Raw genomic sequence first — 25,791 nt, forward strand, 5'->3', positions numbered from 1 at the left:
TACAGATAGAAGTACAAGCCAGAAGTGGAGCATCACATTAGATGAGTTGCTTCGCCTCGGTGCTTCCCGATTGCTTTGGCAATCGGGGTAATGGTTTTTGGAATTGATGTCAGCTACGTAGTGTCTAAAAACACACCTGATATCAAGCCCTGGTGTTGGTAATGGAGAAGTGTCTATCGTGAAGAAGACTCCCCCACACTTTCTCTCGTTCATCACTTTATTGAACGGAAAAAGTCCCACGCAAGTCCGCTTTAGTCCACCGAATGTAACATAGTCCAACGATTCCGACAAAGGCTATGGAGCCTTGCCCTGCCGCTCTATAGCCTCTGCCTACAGCCACTGTTGGGTCCCACAGCACAGATCGAGACCCGGCGACTCTAAAGAGCGGTGACGTCAGTAACATTACCGTTCTTCACAGTCTCCGTGCCATGCAGCTCAGCAGAACCCAACAGTGGCTGAAGGCGTTTGTGGATTTTTTTCCTTTTTGAACAAAGTGGTGAATGAGGGAAAGTGTGGGGAAGTCTTTATTTCAATAGTTTTTTTTGTGTGTGTCTTTTTTTTGTTACCGGGTTAGTAATGGGGGTGTCTGTTAGACACCTCACCGTTACAAACACCAGGGCTTGATGCTAGCTGTGTTTTTGGTCACTACACAGCAGACATCAACCCAAAAAAAAACATTGCACTGGTGCTTTGTCAATCGGGGTAATCAGGAAAAGACAAAATATATCTGCCCAAATATTTAAAGAGGTATTTCCACCTGGGATATTTATAGCATTATTACAGGACAGGCCATAAGAGTCTGATATGTTTGGACACGCATCTATTACGGGAACATGAGTCCCATAGCACAGTTCCAAGCTGAGAAGTGGTTTCACATGTGTAGCTTTCACTTTTTATTTTTGAAGCCGTTCCTAAAACGTTTTTTACGTTTTCCTGCATTTTCAGAACTCCTCTAAAAGTTAATGCAGAGTTGCACATGCTTGGGAACCATTCCATTATGGACATTTATGGCACATGTTGTAGATATGCCATAACAGTCCCAGATGGAACAGCCTCTGCAATTAAAGCTCCTCAAAGCGGACATTGGAGTAGAAGTTCTAGACTCTAGAGGTAGAAAGTGGTTGGGTTTAAAGTGGACACAAAATAAGTTTCACTTATGTTTCTTAAGGCCATCCAGTTTGCAGAGAATGGGAGTTCAGTGAATTTCATAGACAAGAAGGGATCACAAGTTCAAAACCAAATGGATCTCAAAATATATATTTTCACATTATGTAAAAAGACTCAACAATCCTCAAGATAAATCTTAGCTACAAAGTGAAAACCCAATTAATGAATTTGGATACGTGCGTTCTGGCATTGTTTTTGCAAAGGATGGTCTCTGGTCACAAAAAGGGCCCCTTCCTATGGATATGTAATATCGTATGGCATCAAAGCAAAATTGTTAGGTCATACATGATTCATCTAAATTTTATTGTCTTCACAAGAGCTGAAAAATCTATTAATACAAAATACAGTAGATTTACTAAGCTGAACCAAATTCACCCATCCACTTCTCATACTTCTCCAAGTCTTGAGCTGAAACAGATTTTGAGATTTTCTTTAGTGTTAAGTCAAAGTCTGTCATTGTCACAGGCATCTGTAGCTCATCCTTGGACAAAGCCCGGATCTGTTCTGGTGTCAAGCCCTGGATACGTCGGCGCATAGCCATCATGGAGGCGTCCCTAAAAAACAAAACACAATGTTTATCTAGTCCCAAATAGCTAGAAAAATTGGAGAGAGGACTTCATGGACACCTAAATGAGTTAGACAGCTGTACTGTAAACAGTTGTGGATAAGGATTGACGTGCACAACTATAATAACCACATTAAAAAAGACATTTTTCAGAAATACAATGCATACAGTTTTCTTGCACTGGCTTTGGTTGTAATGTGCACTGTGTACAAACAGCTTGGAAGTTCTACAGTTTTTGATTCACAGTGTTCTTGTCATTTCAATTAAGTATTCTAAATACGCTTTCCTAAGTGTGAATATGAGAAGTCACCCTATTTTTATACTGCTTTTTTTCGCCAGATTAAACTTTGCAGGCTCTCTGTCTCTCCAAGGGAAAAGGCAGTCGGCCGTATAACTCAGACGAGGATAGCAACAACGCTTGGACTGGCCAGCGGCTCTCCCAACTTAAGCAAGGCACCTGCATTGAAATACATGCTGTCATGCTTGGGCCAAGAGAGCAGACGGCCAGTCTGATTACCGAGTTGCGATTCCCATTCAAGTTACACAGCTGTTTGACTCTTCCCTAATGTGCAGTTGTATCTGATCTAGTGGGTGGAGACTAGCTGCTATTCTTTCTCTGAAGCACTTGATCAGAGCCTGCAGTAGCATGGAAAACAATATATAGCTGTATTAATCTATGTGGCTGTGAATCCAGCACTGACGTAAAACAGGTTTTTCTAGAAGCTGCAGCTTGATCTGCATGCACACTTCTGGTCTCGCAATGTGCTGGGTGTTCTTCACTCCCCCTCTCAAGGACTGCGTCAGAATGGAGCATCTAGACATCAGATGATTCTCCAGGGGGTTCGGGTCCTCGGCAGGAATTCAAGCAGGCTGTAGAGGGTGCCAGCTGGTTTCAAATGAATGTGCGTCAAAGGACGCTCATTCAGCGGAAATGTATTTCAGTGCAGAAAGTCTGCACTCCAATAGTTAATATGGTCCTCAACCTATTAGATGCCGGTCGCAGATACCAGTGCACCTGTCACAGGCAGTGTATGAAATGCACCTTGAGGGTCGCATTGATGTTAGCCTCCAGCCTCTGATAGGTCGGTGGCCATTTTAACATGACCGTGCTGGATCTGAAGGGAGAGGATGCCGAGTAGCGCTAGAATCGCAGGCAGATAAGATGATTTTTTTTTCTTCTTCTGTGTATGCGGCATGATGTGGGTCCAGGACCAGAAACATGGAGTCAGGACCAGGGCCATCTTTTATCTTCATTAGTTTTTTTCTGAAAGCCTCAAAGAGAATGAATGGAGCTGTGGTCAGATATTCCACCAAGACTTCTCAGTTCTTCCAATTGGTGCTGTTTCCAATGGACAGACTCAAACGGTCAAAAAGTTATCCACTATCCTGTGGAGCCCATGGATCACTGTGGTTTAACCAAATAACCCCTTTAACGCAAACTACCGTAATTGTACATCCCAAATATGGTGGCGCACCGTAGATGTGCACGAGCCGCCTGTGTTTTACAGTCGATGCGCCACTATAACGGGGATAACGGCTAACAGGCATTTGCATATAGCTGTAGGGTGGACCCTAGGGTAAATTCCTCCAGTGGGCCCCAGACACCCCAATCTGATGCTGGTCAAGGACTACACACCATGTAACTCAACAACTCACTGTCCGCCTTGCTTTGATCAAAACAAACTTGAATAGTTTTTTTTCCCCAGAGTGTATGATAAGTTAAAGAGGTAGGAAGAAGTTGCGCACAACTGGAAAAAAAAAAGCATATTTCTCTTAAGATATATTACAAAGTTTCTTATAATCACTTGTAATATTGATGTATGCAAAATTGGTTGAAAACTACAGTGACCATTTAATTGTTAACAATAGTTGATAAAATTGTTCTCTTTTTATGCAATAAAATCTAACACTTTAACCCCTTAACCCCCAAGGGTGGTTTGCACGTTCATGACCGGGCCAATTTTTACAATTCTGACCACTGTCCCTTTATGAGGTAATAACTCTGAAATGCTTCCATGGATCCCGGTGATTCTGACATTGTTTTCTCGTGACATATTGTACTTGATGTTAGTGGTAAAATTTAATTCAAATAATTTGCGTTTATTTGTGAAAAAAGCAGAAAGTTGGCGAAAATTTTGAAAATTTCGCAATTTTCCAACTTTGAAGTTTTTTGCTCTTAAATCATAGAGATATGGCACACAAAAAACTTAATAAATAACATTTCACACATGTTTACTTTACATCAGCACAATTTTGGAACCAAAATTTTTTTTTTGTTAGGAAGTTATAAAGGTTAAAAGTTGACCAGCGATTTCTCATTTTTGCAACACCATTTTATTTTTATGGACCACATCACATTTGAAGCCACTTTGATGAGTCTATATGATAGAAAATACCAAAAAGTGACACCATTCTAAAAACTGCACCCCTCAAGGTGCTCAAAACCATACTCAAGAAGTTTATTAACCCTTCAGGTGCTTCACAGGAATTTTTTGAATGTAAAAAAAAAAAAAAAAAAAAAATGAACATTACTTCAGGTCCAATTTTTTTTTATTTTACCAAGGGTAACAGGAGAAATTGGACTGCAAACGTTATTGTGCAATTTCTCCTGAGTACGCCGATACCTGATATGTGGGGGGGAACCACTGTTTCGGCGCATGGCAGAGCTCAGAAGGGAAGGAGGGCCATTTGACTTTTTCAATGCAAAATTGGCTGGAAGTCAGATCGGACGCCATGTCACGTTTGGAGAGCCCCTGATGTACCTAAACAGTGGAACCCCCCGACAAGTGACCCCATTTTGGAAACTAGACCCCCCAAGGAACTTATCTAGATATGTGGTGAGAACTCTGAACCCACAAGGGCTTCACAGAAGTTTATAACGTACAGCCGTACAATTAAAAAATCATATCTTTTTCACAAAAATGATCATTTCACCCCCAATTTTTATTTTCCCAAGGGTAACAAGACCCTAAAAGTTATTGTGCAATTTGCCCTGAGTACGCTGATACCTCATATGTGGATGTAAACCACTTTTGGGCGCATGGCAGAGCTCGGAAGGGAAGCAGAGCACAGAAGTTTGTAACGCCCGGGCGTGAAAATAAAAAAATCATTTTTTCCCCACAAACATGATCTTTTAGTCCCCAATTTCTTTATTTTCCCAAGGGTAACAGGAAAAATTGGACCCCAAAGGTTGTTGTCCAATTTGTCCTGAGTACGCTGATACCCCATATGTGGGGTTAAAACACTGTTTGGGCACATGGCAGAGCTTGGAACGGAGGGAGCATCATTTGACTTTTTCAACGCAGAATTGGCTGGAATTGAGATCAGACACCATGTTGCATTTGGAGAGCACCTGATGTGCCCAAACAGTGGAAACCCCCAATTCTAACTCCAACCCTAACCCCAACCCTAATGGGAAAATGGAAATACATTTTTTTTTAATTTTATTATTTTTCCCTTACTAAGGGGGTGATAACGGGGGGTTTGATTTACTATTTATGGCGGTTTTTATGTTTGGCAGCTGTCGCACGCTAAAAGACGCTTTTTATTGTAAAAATAGTTTTTGCATCACCACATTTTGAGAGCTATAATTTTTCCGCATTTTGACCCACCGAGTCATGTGAGGGCTTATTTTTTGCGGGACGAGTCGACGTTTTTATTGGTACTATTTTCAGGCACATGACATTTTTTTTATCGCTTTTTATTCCGATTTTTTGGACGCAGAATGAACAAAAACCAGCAATTCAAGAATTTCTTTTGGGGGGGGTGCTTTTACACCGTTCCGCGTGCGGTAAAATTGATAAAGCAGTTTTATTCTTCGGGTCAGTACGATTACAGCGATACCTCATTTGTTTTTTTTATGTTTTGGCGCTTTTATGCAATGAAAACAATTTTATATAAAAATAATTATTTTTGGATCGCTTTATTCTGCGAGCTATAACTTTTTTTATTTTTTCGATGATTATGCTGTATGGCGGCTCGTTTTTGCGGGACAAGATGACGTTTTCAACGGTACCATGGTTATTTATATGCGTCTTTTTGATCGCGCGTTATTGCACTTTTTGTTCGGCGGTATGATAATAAAGCATTATTTTTTGCTTTATTTTTTAAGGGGTTCGCTAAGGGGGTTAATTAATGGGACAGTTTAATAGGGCGGGTCGTTACAGACGCGGAGATACCAAATATGTGTAATTTTATTGTTTTGGTTTTTTTATTTCCAAAATATGTATTTATTAGGGAATGTTTTTTTTTTTTTTATTTAGCGATTTTTTTTAGAAATTATTTTTACACTTTTTTTTTTTTTTTTTAAACTTTATTACATTGTCCCAGGGGGGACATAACTGTCATGTGACAGATCGCTTATCTGTCACATCACAGATTGCTGTGACAGATCAGCGATCTGTCACAGGCAGTGCTGCAGGCTTCCTCGTGCCTGCGCTTTTGGATCCGGGGACCTGCAGGGAGGGAGGCCCCCGGATCGGCGCTGCACATTGCGCTGCTGTGGGGGTCGCAGGGAAGCACGGAGGGAGCCCCCTCCCTCCCGATGCTTCCCTAAACCCCCGGTACACTGCGATCGTGTTTGATCGCAGTGTGCCAGGGGTTAACGTGTCGGGGGCGGTCCGTGACCGCCCCTGACACATAGTGCCGGGTGTCAGCTGTGATAATCAGCTGACACCCGGCCGCGATCAGCGGCGCTCACCATGTGGGCGCCGCTGATCGCTATGACGTACTATCCCGTCCCTGGGAATTAAGTCCCAGAGCACATGGACGGGATAGTACGTCATACGGCAGAAAGGGGTTAATAGTGGAAAATTTTCACTCTGAAGTCTACAGAATTATGAATACAGCTCAGAGATGAAAAAAATACAACGCATTTACAAAGTTACTGTGTATGGATTAATGGATTACTGTGCTTTAAATCACTGGTAAACTTTCATTCATAACTGTCCAGAACTTAGTCCCTTCATTAGGAACAGAACGTTTCAGAAAGTATGGCTCCCGGAGCTTCGTATTTTACCTTCTGCTCTAATAACCACAAATGCAATGCCAAATAATCCAAGGAAACTCAACATTAATGACAATGGACATTAATTGGGTAATTTAGTCTACTTTTGACACCATTTCAAGGTTTTGATGATACAAATTCACTTTGCTTTTCGAAAGCGGCGCTGATAAAAAGTAATTAGACAATCGAAAAAAGGCCTTCTCCAGATATTAAATCTGTAATTACATTTCTAAGGAGCTGAGAGCAGTTGATTAATTGAACGAGCAGAATGGCTTAAGACAGCTAACAGATTGCTAAATTATTTACGAAAGGTTAAAGGTTTTACCCAATGAGTCTGCACCTTATTAAAAAGGGGGAAGAATGGGGAATGACAGGAAAGAAAAAACAGGAATATTTTGCATCTTTTTTTTAACTCCTTGGCAACTGGACTAATGAGTGTAACATCCATTACATGACGGCAAACAAGAATATAAAAATACACAAAGAATAATCTAGATTTGCAGGGATTGTATCATCACATTAGGACTCAGATTCACGTACGTCTGTACTCTACCTGCAAACATTGGTGATGTCAGCGCCAGAATATCCCTCAATCTTCTCCGCAATGACCTCCAGGTTTACTGCTGGGTCCAGCTCAACTTCTCGGAGATTTATTTTCAGCAGCTCGGCTCTTCCATTAGCTGTCACGGAGAGAAAGAGCAGACTTAACTTTGTAGAGATTAACAACAGTAAGGTTTCCCAAAAGTACTGGAAACGTAAGGACGGGTGAAATTTTGCCAAGATTAAATCAATTAAATACAAATAATATTCTCCCGTGAGATTTCGCTTGGCAGTTGGGTGCGAAATCCTGATAAAATGCCGTTCCAAACTATCATTGCAGATTTAGCTGAACCTATGTTCATTGAATAAAAATAATAATAAAGGCAAAGATACTGATAGCCACATAATAGATGTTCTAGTGTTCTTAATTTTTATAAAGCAACAATTTCTAACTAAGTTATTATACCTAGACCACAACATGCTACATCCCTAAATAAACACCAAATGTAGAAAAATCACAAAAATTAAATATAAACAGCAATTAGACATTTTACCTTCTTACAAATGATCTCTCTTTAAAATAGTTGTCCACCCTAAGGCTACATGTCTGGAGTCACTGTATGCAAGGCCTCACAACTCAAGTATGTGATTTATATACATGTGGTCATGTGCCGACTAGTCGTGCGTGACCTTGCTCAACGCAAGTGTGTTGAGTAAGGCCAGACGCAGTCTAGTCGGAATGTGGCTGAAAGAATACAAACCGAATACTTGCGGTCACATGACTCTCAGCAACGGCCTCGGAGAATCCTCACAGCACGCGAGATGTGAGTATTCCCAAGTTTGCCGCCACAAAGTGCTCAGTCCGACTTAATTTTCGTCAGCATCCGCCTTTCTGAGCAGGCACAAAACTGCAGTCAATCACGTTTTGGTGCCCACCAAGAAAAAAAAAAAAGGAGAAAACTGCAAAAGGTCAGGTCAGACAGAGCACTAAGTGACTCCATCTGTTTTATTAATCAATGGCCTTACTCCTGAATCCTGTTTTTTAGGGCTTCTGAAGCCCTTATAGAGCCACTGTAGTGTGGCTAAAGCAACTGTAGTGGGAGCCTTGCCTCGCTGCTCATTCTGCTAGTATAAACCAGGTTTAAAAAGCTCTGCCTTAAAATATTTTACCTCTCAGCCACCTGTCAAATAAAAACTAAATGATCGCCAAAGATTTTCACAATTTTTTTTGCAATATTTCAACAAAATTCCTGATTTAAAGTTTTTATCCCAGAATTCTGTTGTAAGACACTTTCAAAAGTTGCCAAATTTTTGCACCATGCGAAGTTATGAGAAAATTGTGTGACTTTTTTCTGTCTTTACAACAGCTATCAAAGTTTTGTTAAAGTGTGTGGAGCTGGAGTGCTTTAGGGCGTTGTGATGCCAACTCAGCAAATTCATCAAAAGCGACGCCACTTTAGTGGATTATGTCTATTGATGAGTCGGGTGAGGCAAGTAGTGGCGCGTGCTGCTATGTGAACCCCGCCACAAATCTTACTCCACGATCTGCTGGAGTAAGATTGGTGGCATAGTGAAGGCCGCTATTCGTCATGAATTTGATGACCAGTGGGTGCCATGCCCCATCCTGCTCCCTTCCATTTTGTCGGTGCTTGGGCGAGAATGGTGTGAAAAAGCCAGAAGTCGCTTTTTTTTGTGCAATTACAAAAAAGTTTCAACTTTTCAATGCTAGAAAGCTTCTTTTTTTCTGCTAGAAATCTGGAGAAAAAGCTTAGATGAATTGACGCCAATGTTTATTCTAAAATGCCGCAGCATGAATCACCTGACAGGTTCCCTTCCAAATACATTAACCAGATACAAAAAGCTGTCATACAATTAACTGTCTTAATTCATAATGGGCTTTTACAATTTTTATTTTTTTTTAAAAAAATGTTGTAATCCAGTCTATTTCAGTTGTGACCCGCTAGCAGCCCGAGCCCCCAAAAACTAACCACCACATTTTTATTGAACTCTAGATTTATTTACTTTCCAACAAGCCCTTTTTCGGGGATTTTTCATTTCTGAATCACCATAAAATCAATTTTAAAATTGCATCACACATGGATGGTAAAAATGGACGGACGAAACTGGATCCAGCACACCGCTGAAAATTGGTCTTTAGTTGAGCATGAGAACAAAGTTGTGTGTTAATTAGGAATTACTCATAGATCTGAGCAGGAAAAGTACCCAATGTCAATATACCAGAATGAGTCCTGAGGCTTGGAGCTACACTACAGGCTTGGATTAGGTGTGGTGGCTGTGTGTGGGGAACCATTATACTGTGTGGAGTGGCCGTGGGGAGACCATCATACTGTGTGGAGTCGCTGTCGGGAGGGCATCATACTGTAAGGAGTGGCTGTGGGGAGACCTTTATACTGAGTAGGGTGGCTGTGGGGAGACCATCATACTGAGTAGGGTGGCTGTGGGGAGACCTTTATACTGAGTAGGGTGGCTGTGGGGAGACCATCATACTGAGTAGGGTGGCTGTGGGGAGACCATCATACTAATTACAGTGGCCGTGCAGAGATCATCACACTGTGGGGGATAGCTGTGGTGGATGAATGTGTTTCCTTTGATGGCACATACTGTATGTTAAGTCACAGCCAACGTATAGATTGAGAATGGGGATGGTTAGTTGCTGAAATGGGCCAGTTAGCCAACACCCTTCAGACAAAGACACATGCCAAAACAGGAAACGCTCTCCTGTGATCAACCAAAGCTGACAGTAGAACTGCCGCTACCAGTTCTCATATCTCAAGATTAGGGCATCTTACTGAATTCAAATCTAATTGTAAATTATAGATCTTCTATTTTAAACACATATAAAAAGATAATTTGAGCTTGACAACACCATTAATGATCTCAGTCCTGTCTCAACATTTCAAAATTTAAATTTGGCAGGATTCTCAAATGGTCTCAAACCGAGACCATGTAGTACATGGATGGGCCAGCTCTTTGCTGGTTATTGCTTTGGCTAAAAGATGAAATGGGTCCAAACCAATGGCTCACACGTAACATCGAAATAATGTATCTCCATGTGGCCCTCATAAAGTTGCAATGAAAGGAGAGAAGAGAACTGGGATGATGACGATAACGGGAGAAGGCGGTGATTGGATAATACAGTAAGACCTACAATGTGTAGAGCATATTCACTTACATCAAAATTAAACATTACATAGTTAGCAAGGCCGAAAAAAGACATTTGTCCATCCAGTTCAGCCTATATTCCGTCAGAATAAATCCCCAGATCAACATCCTTCTAAGAAACCTAATCACTGTAAGATACAATATTGTTACGCTCCAGGAAGACATCCAGGCCTCTCTTGATCGCCTCAACTGAGTTCGCCATCACCACCTCTTCAGGCAAGTAATTCCAGATTCTCACTGCCCTAACAGTAAAGAATACTCTTCTATGTTGGTGGGAAAACCTTCTCTCCTCCAGATGCAGAGAATTCCCCCTTGTGACCGTCACCTTCCTTGGTATAAACAGATCCTCGGAGAGATATTTGTATTGTCCCCTTATATACTTATACATGGTTATTAGATCGCCCCTCAGTCCTCTTTTTTCTAGACTAAATAATCCTAATTTTGCTAATCTCTCTGGGTATTGTAGCTCCCCCATCCCCTTTATTAATTTTGTTGCCCTCCTTTGTTCTCGCTCTAGTTTCATTATATCCTTCCTGAGCACCGGTGTCCAAAACTGTACACAGTACTCCATGTGCGGTCTAACCAGGGAATTATACAGAGGCAGTATAATGCTCTCATCATGTGTATCCAGACCTCTTTTAATGCACCCAATGATCCTGCTTGCCTTGGCAGCTACTGCCTGGCACTGGCTGCTCCAGGTAAGTTTATAATTAACCAGGATCCCCAAGTCCTTCTCCATGTCAGATTTACCCAGTGGTTTACCGTTCAGTGTGTAATGGTGATATTGATTCCTTCTTCCCATGTGCATAACCTTACCTTTATCAATGTTAAACATTAATACTAGAGTGATACGTTTGGGGGCGAGAGTCTACACATCAAGCCCATTTTCATCATAAAAGACGAATCTTTAAGATCTATCAGAATATCTTCTACACTTCTTAGTATTTCATTTGAAAAATCCTTTTTTTTTTCAAAGTCAACTTTAAAGCCCTTGAAAACCCTCCGAGTGTTCATTGTAATTCACTTTTTATGTGTGTTAAGTTATAAGTTCTCACAGCAGCAGGCAGCATAAAATACATGTATGAATAAATCTGTTCTAATGACATCACTTTCCAGGAAAAGCCAAAAAAAAGTCATATACTTCAGCCAAGTCCTCACTGGGATCAAATCTACTTTACATGCAGCCCGTACAATGCTCTAAATTGTTCCAGAAGCCGCAGCAATCCCATAATTCATACATCTATTCCAGTCTGGATGTAAATACCCTTGAGCTAGAAGATTGTTATCAGAAAGAGGATTAATACCGTCCTCAGTAATGTCTTTTGTCTGGATATTTGGTTAAGACAGAAGTCCTGGCAGAGACGTGCCGTTGTATCAGCACTGCAGACTGTACCATACGCACAAAAAATGTAGTAAGAAACTCTAAGGCTATGTGCACACGCGCGGAATTGCCGCAGAAATTTCCGCGGCAATTCCACCACTCCCTGCATAGTGTTTGACGAGTGTGACCAACTTTTTACTTTTGAGGCTGCCTATGCGGCATCAGTAGTAAAAAGATATATGAGGCCGAGTCACATGGGGAGTGGGAGGGAAGGGGAGAAGGGATAGGGTTGTTATGTTTGGATTTAAGACATAAGAAACTGTTGAAGGATGGGAGGAGGAAAACAGGAAGGAAGACTATATAAGGAGGAGGAGGTGAAAGAGGCAAATTGGAAGGATTATGTGAATTTATTGAGATTCCTTGATAACTATTACAACGTTTGATATATTTTTGTACGGTAATACTTATCCTTTCTATTCTATAATTTGTATATTTTATGTAAGAAAATCAATAAAAGGTTGTTTAAAAAAAAAAAAAAAAAAAAAAGATATAATGTTAAAAATAATTAAAAACATAAAAAATCGTCATATTCTCACCTTCCGGTGTCCCCCGCAGCGTCCCCAGGCCTCAGCGATGCTCCCGGAAACTCCCGCTCGCAGTGATGCCTTGTGACAATGACCCCAGATGACGTAGCATCTCGCGAGACCGCTACGTCCTCACAGGTCATTGTTGCAAAGCATCAGTGGGAACGGGAATTGGCGGGAGCATCGCTGAGGCCTGGGGACGCTGCGGGGGACACCGGAAGGTGAGAATATGACGATTTTTTATTTCAATTCTATTTTTTACAGGGATATGGTACCCACAGCCCGGGGGACAGTCTCCTCTCCTCCAGACCCTGGATACCATCCGCACATTTTCTGCTTAATTTACGCATGGTTGGCATAGCCACAAGTGGAAAGTAAGGGGAACAATGCATTCCTATGTGTGCGTAATTCCGCAAAAAGAATGAGCCTGCTGCGTATTTTTCCGCGATCCGACTCCGCCGCGGAAAAATACGCAGCATTAGCACAGTATGTGCGGAATGCCATTGAATACAATAAGTTGCTTATTTTATGCATTTTCTCAGCAAAAAAACACGGCAAAAACGCATAAAATCCGTAGGAATTCCGCACGTGTGCACATAGCCTAAAAGATGGAGAAGGTGGAGATTACATTAGAAGATCCCTCTTTAAAGACATAGGCGCAGTACTATGGAACTTCATGGCTGCTATTCATCTCCGCTGATGCAGAATACTTGAAAGTTCCAGATATAACCACAAAAACAATTGAAAATTGACTTAGAGCAAACTTATGAGAAATTTACATAGGCCTCTATGTTTATTTCACACTGCGTCCTGAAACTTCACCTAATAATAAAAAGAGCTCATGTGACATGCAGGACTCAAATTTTAAGGCGGTAATTTCTAAACCCATCCCTAATCCTGAAGTAAATGGTCCAGAACACCCCACAGATTGATGGAAAGCAATCTCCCACCACACAATGTTTACCATCCACCCTATTAGGATGTCTGTCAATAAACACTGTTCCGTCTCAAATCACTGACAGACTGAAACACGTTCTGATCAAGAGTATCCCTGTATTTCGCACCATCTATCTTACCCTTAACTCAGACCATTTTCCCTGTCACTACTGTTGAAAAACATCCCCACAGCATGATGCTGCCACCACCATGTTTTACTCTGGGGATAGTATTATTGGGGTGATGAGTTGTGTTGGTTTGGTGCCTGATATAGCGTTAAAGTCTTGCCTCATCTGACCACAGCACCTTCCGCCATACATTTGGGGAGTCTAATACATATCTTTGGGACAAACTCAAAATGCCTTTACAATTTCTGCGTGTAAGTAAAGGCTTTTTTTCTACCCACTCTTCGATAAAGGCCACCTCTATGAAGTGTATGGCTTATTGTAGCTGTATGGACAGATGCTCCAGTCTCTGCTTGGGAGCACCGCGGCTCCTTCAGGGTTATCTTTGGTCTCTGTGCTGATTCTCTCTGATTAATACCCTCCTTGCCAGGGCTGATAGTTTTGGTGGGCGGCCCTCTTTTGGCAGGTTTATTGTGGTACCATGTTCTTTCCATTTGATGATGATGGATTTGATGGTGCGCTGGGGGATCATTAGGGATTGGAGGTGAATACTTTCACAAGTCACTGTATTAATGAACCAGACACTTCAGCCTTCAACTGACTCATGCACCACTGATTGACAAGCTTAGGCCTAGTTATCAGTGAAGCCTCAAAACAGGTTTTGTTGGGCACACATACACAATATCTACAATCACCCGCTTGGAGCCAAACCACTCTTATCAGCTCCTCTCTGCCCTTTCTATTGTGGGGTAATGTTCCAACATCAAAATGCATACAATGATTTAAAAGGGATCTTCTTGAGCACCACAGAAAAGTAGTTACCGTACATCTTAGCCTTTAGTTCTATAAGATAAAAAAATGGCAGAATGTGCACATATTAAAAAAACCCATAATGCCAACGCGTTTCGGGTAGAAAAACCCTTGATAATAATCATGTGCTATGTAAGAGTTTTTCTAACTGAAAGGCATAAGCATTGGTTTTTTTTAACATGTGCACATTCTGACTTTTTTTATCCTATATGATTAAAGGCTACGCTATCACTACGGTACTTTCCTTCGGTGCTGGAGAACATCCCCTTTTGGACCACTGAGAGCTATTTGATTTGGAAGTCAGACCAGTGCATACTCCGTGCACCACACCCAGACCACAGACCGTCTACCCTAGAAGTATCCTGAGATACTTATCCCTAACACAGAAGGTGGAGAGCCGAACTGACAATTTTTCTATTTTTTAAATCAAAACACACATCCACAAACCTTCCGGGGCCCATACTAACACTTCCTACTGTAGCTGACAACTAGGAAGCCATCAATTCACCTAGCACTTACTGTGACAGGTCATAGTGCTGCTGCCGCTTACTGCAACCCACCATAATCAAGTCTACCGTACAATAACAATAAAATAACTTAAAAAGGGGTCTTGCCAGCTCAAAGATCCCATCCCATTATATATTAGGTGTAATAATAATAAAATTAGCAAACACCTCCAATTAGAAATGAAGTATAGTTCTTCTGATAAGCTGTTGCTTACCCCATGTGCTGCGTTATGTATCCATCGTTACGACCACTCATATAGTGACAGCGAGTTGATAGTGGTTGTAACCATGGATACCTAAGCTGCTGCAATGCCCTGCACATGGGGTTGGTGACCTAGTTTATCAGAAGAACTATACTGCATTTCTAATTAGAGGTATTTGCTAATATTATTGTTACACTTACTATATATTGGAATAGGATCTCGCAGATAGGAATACCGCTTTAACTTGAAGCTAACTGCATCGGGTCATAGCCATGAACGAGTCATACATATGTGATGAAACCATAATAGGAAAGGTGAGGCAGCTGCAGTCTGATGCAAGGGAAGTCTAGACTGTGCAGACACAGAGACCAACCATCGGTGAATTACAATGATCTGATTACAATGATCTGTGCCTCCGAGTGAAAAAAAAAAAAATCGAGACACATCTGTTCTTTCATGGAGAACAGTAGACTTTAAACACTGAACTTTTTTTTTTTTTTTTTTCTTTTAACAGTCTTTGTGGCAGCTCCCAGTGATGTTGCAATGATGTTCGGCAAAGATGCCCGACTGTGCCGGTAAATATTTAAAAGGAATTACAGATGTATTAACGTCTGTGAATGGCAAATAAGCCAATGTCAGGACTACCCTTTGGGAAGTTTGCCTTTCAGTGCTGCACTTTATATTTACATATAGATATATTTCTGCTTCGATAACCTGCAGTTCTTTGTTGGCTTACTTCATCTCCTTTATTTACTGTGTGTAAGGAGCAATGGGCACTCCCTCAAGACGCTGCCTTCCTTGGATGAATAATTCGTACACAAGAAAAGAATGAAAGCAGATCAAGTCTTTTTAAAAAGATAGGCACTACTTTGCTGAGCAGTTCTCCCAAATACTTAACCGAGCACAGCTATTAAAGGTAATCTGAGCGTAACATGATGTAGGTAGGGGCTGAGACCTTGATTCCAGTGATGTGTCACTGATTAGGCTGTGTGCTGTAGTTTCAATGAAATCAGCAGGTAATCACTGCAGGACTAGTTGTCTCCTGCCTCCTAGTCAACTGCTCTGTGTAACCCCGCCCCCACCACCGGTTAGCAGCTTTCTGTCGATATACAGGCTACAGCAAGCTGCCAATCAGTGATGTGGGTCTATGGCAAGCTGCCAATCAGTGATGTGGGTGGGGTTATACATGGCTCAGCATTCAGAGCACTGCTAAATCTGCAACAGAGAAAACTTATTTTATCTATAAAGCGTAAAGTTTAAACTAAATGATACATTGCCAGAATCAAGGTCTCTGCCCATACATCATGATGCTCTCAGATGAGGTAGCAAAAACCAGACGCCAGATTCCCTTTAAGTCTACACGCACACAAGAGAACCTCTGCACAACCACATATGGCACCATGATACCGGGTAACATCCTGTTTTCTATACCGCGGCTCTCCTCTTCTGAGAGATCATCGACATGAGCTTGTCCGGAGAACTGGTGCTATTGAATAATGTTGGGTTTGGCACCCTATTTAAATGGGAATGCAGGCCGTCGTACCTCTAGATTGAGGAACAATCCTTTCTCAGCTATTGTCGCTGTGTTTCGCCATCGCTGATTAATTCTGCATCTAACCCTGATCCCACTTTGTGCTGTTTGGCCTACGATAAAATCCATGTATAAAAGTTGGAACAGCAAAATATTACAACTTCGGGTGCACAGGCCTCTCCAGCAATTCATCACGGACTCGCCAAAAAGTCCATAAACAGGGAAAACTAAGGCAGCACTCCATATAATTTTAGGTGTAAGGCTATGTGCCCACGTTAGCGTTTTTAAACGCTCAGGAAACTGATCCCCTTCCCAGAAAACGCGTGTCTTTTTTCCGCGCGTTTCTTGCACGTTTTTTGCAAAAAAAGCCGCGTGTTTTTGATGCGTTTTTTGACGCGCGTTTTCTGGGAACATTAGGGAAGGCTAAAAACGCTCAGCAATGCGGAAATTAATGAGCATGCTGTGTTTTTAGCCGCTAAGCAATTCCTGAGCGGTTAGAAACGCATGCATTGGCACAAAACGCCAAAAATGCATGCAAATTAATTTGAAGCTTCTTTTAAGCGTTTCTGCAGCGTCTGAGCCGGCACAAACGCTGCGGAAACGCTTAAAAAAATGCAACGTGGGCACACAGCCTAAAAGGAGGCTTTTTATTCAGACCCACATGGCGTGGCGACATTTCGTCTCACACTGAGCCTTTTTCAAGCCCACCACACACATATATAGATAATTGTATGTAGAGGGGAGGAGGAGCTAGAGTTAGTGCGCCTTCCCCTGGGGTCCAGAGAATCCTATCACTAGAAACTGTCGTCTCCTATCAGCAGTGTAAGGCTACTTTCAGACTTGCGTTAGGACGCGCAGCGCAGGGCCGCCGCTATGCTCTGCCCCCGGCCGCGCCTCCTCCGGTCAGCTCCTCCTCTGGATGCATGACGCTGCATGGACCGGCGTACCCTTTATTTAGCGTTGGCCGTGCGCTGGTATGTTTTTGCCGGCGCATGCGCCCTTTTTGCGCTGCGCAGGCGTGCGTCAAACGCACCGTGTTTCATTTTTGTGCACTTGGCGCAGTGCAAAAAGGGCGCATGCTCGGCAAAAGCATACTAGCGCACGGCCAGAGTACCCAACGCTAAATATGGGGTACGCCGGTCGCATGCAGCGTCATGCACCCAGAGGAGCTGACCAAAGGAGGCGCGGCCGGGGGCGGAGCTTAGCGGCGGCCCTGCGCCTCCTATCGCAAGTCTGAAAGTAGCCTAACAACCTGTAGGTAGATTTTTCACCAGAATTCAGAATTTTGAGAATAAATGATCAGTCCAGGAGGAGAAAGAAGCAGATTTCTCTGATAAGATCTATTACAAGGTTTCTTATTTTCAAGTGTTTAATTGATTTATGAAATAAAAATTTCCATAATAGTTACTCTGGTGCATAGCTATATTGCTTGAGATCAGTGTAATATTGTCCAAAAATTCTATTGTTTTTCTTTAAAGGGAATCTGTCACCTCATTTTTCCCCTATGAGATCCGGCAACCGCCATCAGGGGCTTATCTACAGCATTCTGCAATGCTTGCGCAGGAGCCGCAACAGAAGCAAGGAGGAGGACGTCGTCGCTAGAAGATGGGAGGCGCCGGACCCGGACCGCCCTCCGGGTGAGTATAATCTAACTCATTTTTCTTACCTATCAGATTACATCGGGGGCTTATCTACAGCATTACAGAATGCTGTAGATAAGCCCCTGATGGCGGTCGCCAGGTGACAGATTCCCTTTAAAGAGGAAAGACAAGTCCAGCATTTCCAGTAGAGTCTGTACATTCATGTATAGTGAAAATACTGAACAGAAATAAAATGGTGAAGGATATTGTTATTCTTTGGGCTTTTTCTGTGGACTAATGATATCAACGGAGTTCATATGTGTATTTCTGTGCAAAACAAGAACACACTCTCTACAGAGTTAAAGGAAAACGCAAATCTCAAACCACAGGGATTATGGCTGAAGTATTCCGCCTGGAAAAATACTTAAACAGTAATCCTTGAGGTTTGAGACTCACTTTCTCCTTTAAGTCTGGAGAAATAGCAATGTACAAATGAACTGAAATGACACTGTTACTCATAGAAAACAGTCCAGCCGAGAGTAATACGGCTCTTACCATATCTCTACAAGTATTCACGATGGGACATTATTGTGGCCTACCCCTGAGAATTGTAATAAGGAGTATATATACCGCACTTGTCTAAAAAGAGGGCAATCAAAATAGTCAATAAATGTTAAAAAAAATATTGCTGCCTTTACCAATCGTTTTCAACAAATTCATAAAATGAAACACTTTAAGTTGTAAAATTTGGCGCAACTCTGCTCCAGCTCCCTCCCCTTTGTACTGATACTATGTACGCCATTGCTTTTTTATTGCAACATTGTTGTGAAATGTGCAACTTTTCCTGCAAAAAAGGTTGGAAACCAGTTAAAACTGTAAAAAACAAAACAAAAAAACGACAATTTGGGGCTTTAGGCAAGATTCTTGAATCACATGTTCCATTTTGATGAATTAGGTGTAAAAAAAAAACCGTCAGCGAAGACCACGTCAAAAAAGGGAAATGTCTATAAAAGAAAAACGCAGAATGATGAATTGGGCCCAAAGACTGTGGCTGCGAATGATAGATTATGGTTAACTGAGGATTAAAGAAGTTGTCCACTACTTTTTCATCATTGTTTGATCAGCCGGGGTTCGACACCCGGCACTCTCATCAATCAACTGCTATCGGTGTTAGCGGCCGCTGGCTGGAAGTACTCACTGCTCAGTCTTCTGATATTGGCCGAGGCTTGGAACTCCTGTTCAAATCAATAAGAGGCGGATATTCAGTACCCGGGTGCAGACACAAACAGAAGACGGTCAGCTCCACAAGTGAGTATTTCCGTCCACCGCCGTCGATAACAGCTGATCGGCAGAAGTGCCGTGCTGGGTGTCAGACTCCAGCCGATCAGACATTGAGGACTTATCCAAAAAATAGGTCATCAGTGAAAACGTAGTCTTCAACCTCTTTAATATACTTGCAGACACAAGCTCCAAGCCTATATGTTATACTCATGTGGCTGACGTATGGGACATTCTCCACATGAAATAGAGGGAAAGGGGCTGCATACTGAGGTGCGAAAGATGGTTCAGGAATGTGCATAGGACCATTCGGTGCGGTAGATTTTTGAATACACCGTTTGTGCAGACACATGCACATTTGTGGCCTGCTGGAGGTCATTTTGCAGGGCTCTGGCAGTGCTCCTCCTGTTCTTCCTTGCACAAAGGATGAGGTAGCAGTCCTGCTGCTGGGTTGTTGCCCTCCTATGGCCCCCTCCACGTCTCCTGATGTACTGGCCTGTCTCCTGGTAGCGCCTCCAGCCTCTAGACACTACGCTGACAGACACAGCAAACCTTCTTGCCACAGCTCGCATTGATGTGCCAACCTGGATGAGCTGCACTACCTGAGCCACTTGTGTGGGTTGTAGAGTCTGTCTCATGCTACCACGAGTGTGAAAGCAGGGCTGTGGAGTCGGTAAGCCAAACCTGCGACTCCGACTCCTCAATTTCCCTTACACCGACTCCACGACTCCGACTCCCACATATATTACTTATACTTAAGTGAAAAATTTATTGTAGTATAATGTGAACATCAGACATTTAATCATTTTTATGATACAATAATCAAGATATTTAGATAGAACATAATATATATTTATTGGAATACAACTTTAGAACACAAAAAACTGTAATAAATTGTAAATATATACAATATAAATATATAAAGGAATTGCCTCATGCACAGTCAGTTTTGATGAACGGTTGAATTTTTCTATTTCTTTGAGAGCAAGTGAAACATTTTGCCGAAATCTGGTCAATCTGCTTGCTATAGGAGACGGAGTGAAATCTTTTTCCTTGCGGCAACGCTTTGCCTGCTCCATGTCATCCAAATACTTGTCAAAGTCAAACTCCTTATCTGATGAGGATGAAGATATGGCAGCAGTAGCACTGTCACGACCCAAGTCCTCTTGCGCCTGGCAGTCCTCCTGTAGGCCACTCATCCTAACTGCTACCTCAGTCAGAGCTTCTTTTCCTTTAGTAAGCTGTTGATCATCAAGCAGTATACGATGATTTGGGTCCACATAAACAGCTGCCAGAAAAATTTTATTTTCCAATAGCTGTGTCTCTCTCCGTTTCATTGAAGCAGAAATGCCATCTGAGATTAAACCTCCTCTTTGGGACAGGCAAAATAGCAAGTTCTTCCACTCCCTTATGAAAATGCCAGGAGTTAAATCCTCAGCTTGTAATTTTTTAGTCACAGTAAATGGGTGATTAAGCAATTCCTTCAATTCAGCCACCTGTGTCCATTGACCTTCATTTAGGTTACCTCAGGGTTCGCCATATCTATAAGAAACGGTTTTATTTCAAGCAATCGCTCAATCATTGAATAAGTGCTGCCCCACCGAGTGGCATGATCAACAATTGCCCCTTTCCCAGCACGTCTCTTCAAGATGGAATCAATTTTAGGGGTTCTGGCGGCAATAACCAATTTCCTCACTTTTCCAATCAGATTTCCAGCATGTCCCTCTTGCAGACTATCTCTTATTGCCAGCTGCAGCGTGTGCACAACACAGCGCATGTGATGAATAGGAAAGTGTTTTAAAGCAGCTTCAACAAGATCATCTATTTCTAAAGCATAATTTTGCTGTTCTTCAGTTGTAATATCTGTTTGCTCCTCAGTTACATGAACAGCACTGTGGCCTTCCATCTCATACTGAATCCTAAATGTTCCTCTAGCTGTTGTTCATTACTCTCATTCATCAGTTTAATTGTACTTATGTTTGAAGCATTGTCCGTTACAATAGCAAGAACCTGTTCTTTTTTGAGTTCGTAATCTTACAGAACTTTTTCCACTAAGGCCTGGAGAAACTAGCTGCAGTGATGAGCTTTAGTATCTTTTACTGCCAGCGTGTTGGTAACAATTTCTTTGTTGTCACAAACATATCGAACATTGATGGCAAAATAGTTCACTCTGTGACGTGTGCAGGCATCCATTGTAAGAAACATGAAGCGACTTTTGAGTCTTTTTAAGATCTTCCTTTTGTTTAAGGGCTTCTTCAATCACTAATTTTCTAATACTTTCTCTTTCCAGTGAAACACCAATGGATAGATCCCAGCAAAGAGCAAACAGATGAACGGCATACTAGGGCACACAAATCACCACATTACCAGACGGAGCTATTTATCTGAAGTATTGCGGCATATAATTCAGTCAAAAAAATGGAGGTGCTTGCATGAAAAAACATGAATATTTCAATGTGAAGCGAAAAAAGAAGAAATATGCAGCACCTGGACCCGTAGAAGCGAGTAATCCTGTTATCTGGCACCTCCCTCCCCTAGCATTCCTCTACGTCCTGCATGTCCACACATTTGATGGAAATTATGTGAAATAAAGACTCACAGTTTTTCAGCTACATCGATGAGTGCTGCATAATTCTTCTTTTTTCGCTTCACACCAATGGATAGATAGAGCAGATTTCTAATCTGCTTTTGCTATTGAAAACATTATCTATGAACTCAAAAACCTTTCAGGTGATGCGGTTTTTTAAAAAGCTGATCTGCTTTTGCAGCTGAAAACCGTATCCTCAAAAAAGCACACGAAAAACGCTGTGTGTGAATGTAGCCTTCGATCAGGAATAGAACAGCCATTTATAGGACATTTCATAACTTTCCCAAATTCCTATGAAAAAATATTCAGCATATTCTGCATTGAACTACTGTACCCAATTTATTATATATTTTAGGAGTCGGAGTCGGACCATTTTATACAGACTCCACCAAAATGAGCACCGACTCCACAGCCCTGTGTGAAAGCACTACCAACATTCAAGTGACCAAAACATCAGCCAGAAAGCATTGGTACTGAGATGTGGTCTGTGGTCCCCACCTGCAGAACCACTCCTTTGAGGGTGTCTTGATAATTGACAATAATTTCCATCTGTTGTCTATTCCATTTGCACAACAGCATGTTAAATTGATTGTCAGTGTTGCTTCCTAAGTGGACAGTTTGATTTCACAGAAGTTTGATTTACTTGGAGTTATATTCTGTTGTTTAAGTGTTCCCTTTACTTTTTTTGAGCAGTGTATACATAAGAAAAAAGTTCACACTAAAACACCAAACCCTAAGAAATACAGGCTTCTACAGAAACAAAAAAAGGGCATATATTGTCCAGGACACAGGCTGGGCTGATAGCCTCCCTTGTTGTCTGGCTGGCCGCTAGCTTCAAATACAAATTTTACAAATATCCATACAGAACAGAAATCTATTACCGTGGAGCGGTTTCCCTGCAGTGCTGCCCTATGTCAGATATCACATTAATCTGCAGCCGACATCAGCAACACTGAACTGTAGAGCTAAACACAAATACTCTGTAGAATCCATCACGCAGAAGATGAAGCGGTGGGCACAAAACAACCTTATCTGAAAAGTTTAAGAAAAATGTGTAAGTGTCAAAAAGGGTCAGAGTTAGTGTAGCATTGTAATTCTGGAGTAAGCCATATCTTGCATTCGGCGCTGCTGAACTCCATGTTTAAAGGCAATGAAGAATTAAACAATATCGTTGTGCAGCGTCTGGTACGGTGACACAAGTAATTTCTCTGCTTCACTAGCAGCAAATTACTTGTCAGTCTGAGGACGAGCACAGACCGGTGACAGGGGATAAGACACTAAGGGCTCCATTTATTATTTTTTTTTTTTTTTACTTGTGGTTTTCGCTGTTGGTTTTTTTAATTAAACTCGTCAAAATGGCGCATGTGATTGATAAATTTTGTGCAAAGCCCACAATTCTTTGTTTTTTCCTGCTGAACTGTTTTTGCAACCATTTAGCGTAAAAGTTGCATGTTTTGCAAAACGCATCAAATTTTGCGAATTTTTTTTTAAAGTAACATTTGATTAATCTAACATTTGGAAGAGTCACGCTGAAATCTAATTGAATAATAAAAGACAACTTGAAAAAAGGTGCAAATTGTTTGAAAAATTTGTAGCAAATCAATAAATCACTCCAAAAAAATGGCAGAAATGCAATGCTGCATCGGGCTCTAAGTTTTCTAGAAAACTTCTCTTGGTATTGCCATCTGTGTTCCTTTATTTGGTCTATTATAATACTTGGTAATGTGGCATCTTTAGAGATCCAAACTGTAAAATTATTGTCAGATGTGAGCAGTAAGGTACTTTAACCTCTTAATACCTGGGTGATTTTTCCTTTTTCTTTCTTCCAGTTTATGTTGATGGAAAAATAAACAAATGGTTTGTTTGTTTTTGCGTTTTTTCCACAGGAACAGTTATTGTTTTAAATCGAGATGCAGTTCTTACAACGGCTGAGAATTAGGGTATGTGCACACGGAGTTTTTGGGATCTGCGGATTTTGTAGTAAAATCCGCAGGACTAAAGTCCTGCGGTTTATCTGCGGATTTGCCTGTGGTTTTGCCCTGCGGTTTCACACCTCATAATGCATGAGGTGTGAAACCGCAGCGGTTCTGCACAAAAGAATTGACATGCTGTGGATTGTAAACTGCGGAAAAATCCGCAGCATGTGCACAGCGTTTTTTTTTTTTTTTTTTACATAAAGGTACTGTACAACGCAGCAAAATCTGCTGCGGACCCACAGAGCCAAAACCGCTGCGCATCCGCAGCAGAATCCGCAGCGTGTGCACATACCCTTAACATCCACCTCCTCTCCACTCCTCACACAGGTACAATCTCTGCTACTGCTTCAATCCCTGCTTGCTGTCATCTAGTGCAACATTTCTTTTAATGGTACAATCTCTGCTACAATCCCTGTTTGCTGTCATCTAATGCAACATCTCCTTTAATCGTATAATCTCTGCTACTGGTACAATCCCTGCTTGCTGTCATCTAGTGCAACATTTCCTTAAATGGTACAATCTCTGCTAGTGCTACAATCCCTGCTTGCTGTCATCTAGTGCAACATTTCCTTTAAAGGTATATAACAGTGCCTACTGAATGTTTGCTAAATTCATTTGTTGCATTGAACTCAATACTTACTGCTGTATATCCATGTTGGGGCCAGTAGAGATATTATCAGGTGCAAGGTGTTAGTAGCATATGGATGTAGCCAGGCCCAGTGCCTTTGATTGTGTAACCTCCCCTGGTGTGCTAGGAAATTGGTAATTTAGCACAAATCAGTGCCCACAATCGCTCTCACCTGATCCTCCACTGAGTCCTATATACCGACATGCCTCCTAAGGGGGCACGTGTGCGGGGTCAGGCACGTGTCTCCCTGCAGTAAAAGTATCATGAAGATGCAGTTATTACAACGGCAGTTAGTCACGGTAGGAGTCAGGACCCCACACTATGGACCTGTCTCTTTTGGGTATGTCTGCTGAGTAAGCACTTTTTATTACTTGTATCTAGCTTTTCTATTCACCCTCCAACTCCTTCACCATGTTTACATATGCCCTCACAATGTTTGCTCCTTTAATCCTAACTCTCCTTCGCTATCCCCAAACCACAGCACCTTCTAACCAAATAATCATCTCCGCTTCCCTCTTTCCTCCCCACCTGACCTCCTCTGCTGAACTGCTCCTCAACCTCAAATCTGTCCTAATGAAACCTAAAACAAGCTGCCCACTCATCTTCTCGCATCTGCTCTCCCTTTCTCTGCTTCTCCCCACTGCTGGCGACATATCTCCCAATCCTGGACCCCCACAGCTCATAACCCCCATTACTACCCCTTCCTACAACTCCCTATCTAATAAAAACAACCGGAATCTTTCCAACTTAAAACCCGTGCCATTGACACCCAACCCTGTTATGAATGGGTCACCGAGGCGGATGGCAGGAACAGGCTAAGCCACCAGAAAACTAGAGAGGTTGGTAACTAAGCGGATTGCAGACCCCTGATTGTCATGAACTCATTTTCTGCTCCACCAGTTGAGAGTTCCCCTTCCGTTCTCCCTCTGGTGGTGACAGGAGGTAGTGTGGTTGGTTTAAGTGGTAGTGATCTGCCACCTGATGAGGAAGATAACGATTGGATCTCTGGAGTATCAGACTGGATATAAGACAGCCGACGCCCTATCCGGGTGCTGGTGATTCAGTCTGCTTCTCAGGTCCTGGACTTCAGCTCTCTTCCAGTCTTCTCAAGTTAAGTTTGTTTTTTGCTAATGTTCACACTTGCGCTTGTTGGTCAATTCAGTTTGTTGTGTAATCAGCCTGCCCCTGCTGGGGCTATGCTGAAATTCCACTCCTATTAATCAGTATTTGCAATCTGCTTTTTGTCCCTTATTAGATTGGCCTCTT

At 42.0% G+C, this 25,791-nt stretch overlaps 1 protein-coding gene across 2 annotated transcripts in view; it reads right to left on the bottom strand.

Moving 5' to 3' along the window:
- Positions 1–1,241: 1,241 nt before the first annotated feature.
- The window catches only part of KATNAL1 (katanin catalytic subunit A1 like 1), a 226,701-nt gene continuing 202,151 nt past the window's right edge, over positions 1,242–25,791 (bottom strand). For both annotated transcript variants that reach the window (XM_073583164.1, XM_073583165.1), the window contains exons 10-11: positions 7,291–7,417; positions 1,242–1,721 (exon numbers count right to left, since the gene is read on the bottom strand). In XM_073583164.1, coding sequence (XP_073439265.1) covers positions 1,523–1,721; positions 7,291–7,417 — 326 coding nt within the window. In that variant the 3' untranslated portion in view covers positions 1,242–1,522. The remainder of the gene's footprint in view (positions 1,722–7,290; positions 7,418–25,791) is intronic.

The sequence above is a fragment of the Dendrobates tinctorius genome, unplaced genomic scaffold, assembly GCF_039654945.1.
Source record: "Dendrobates tinctorius isolate UK_male_01 unplaced genomic scaffold, ASM3965494v1 ptg000075l, whole genome shotgun sequence".
Lineage (NCBI taxonomy): Eukaryota > Metazoa > Chordata > Amphibia > Anura > Dendrobatidae > Dendrobates > Dendrobates tinctorius.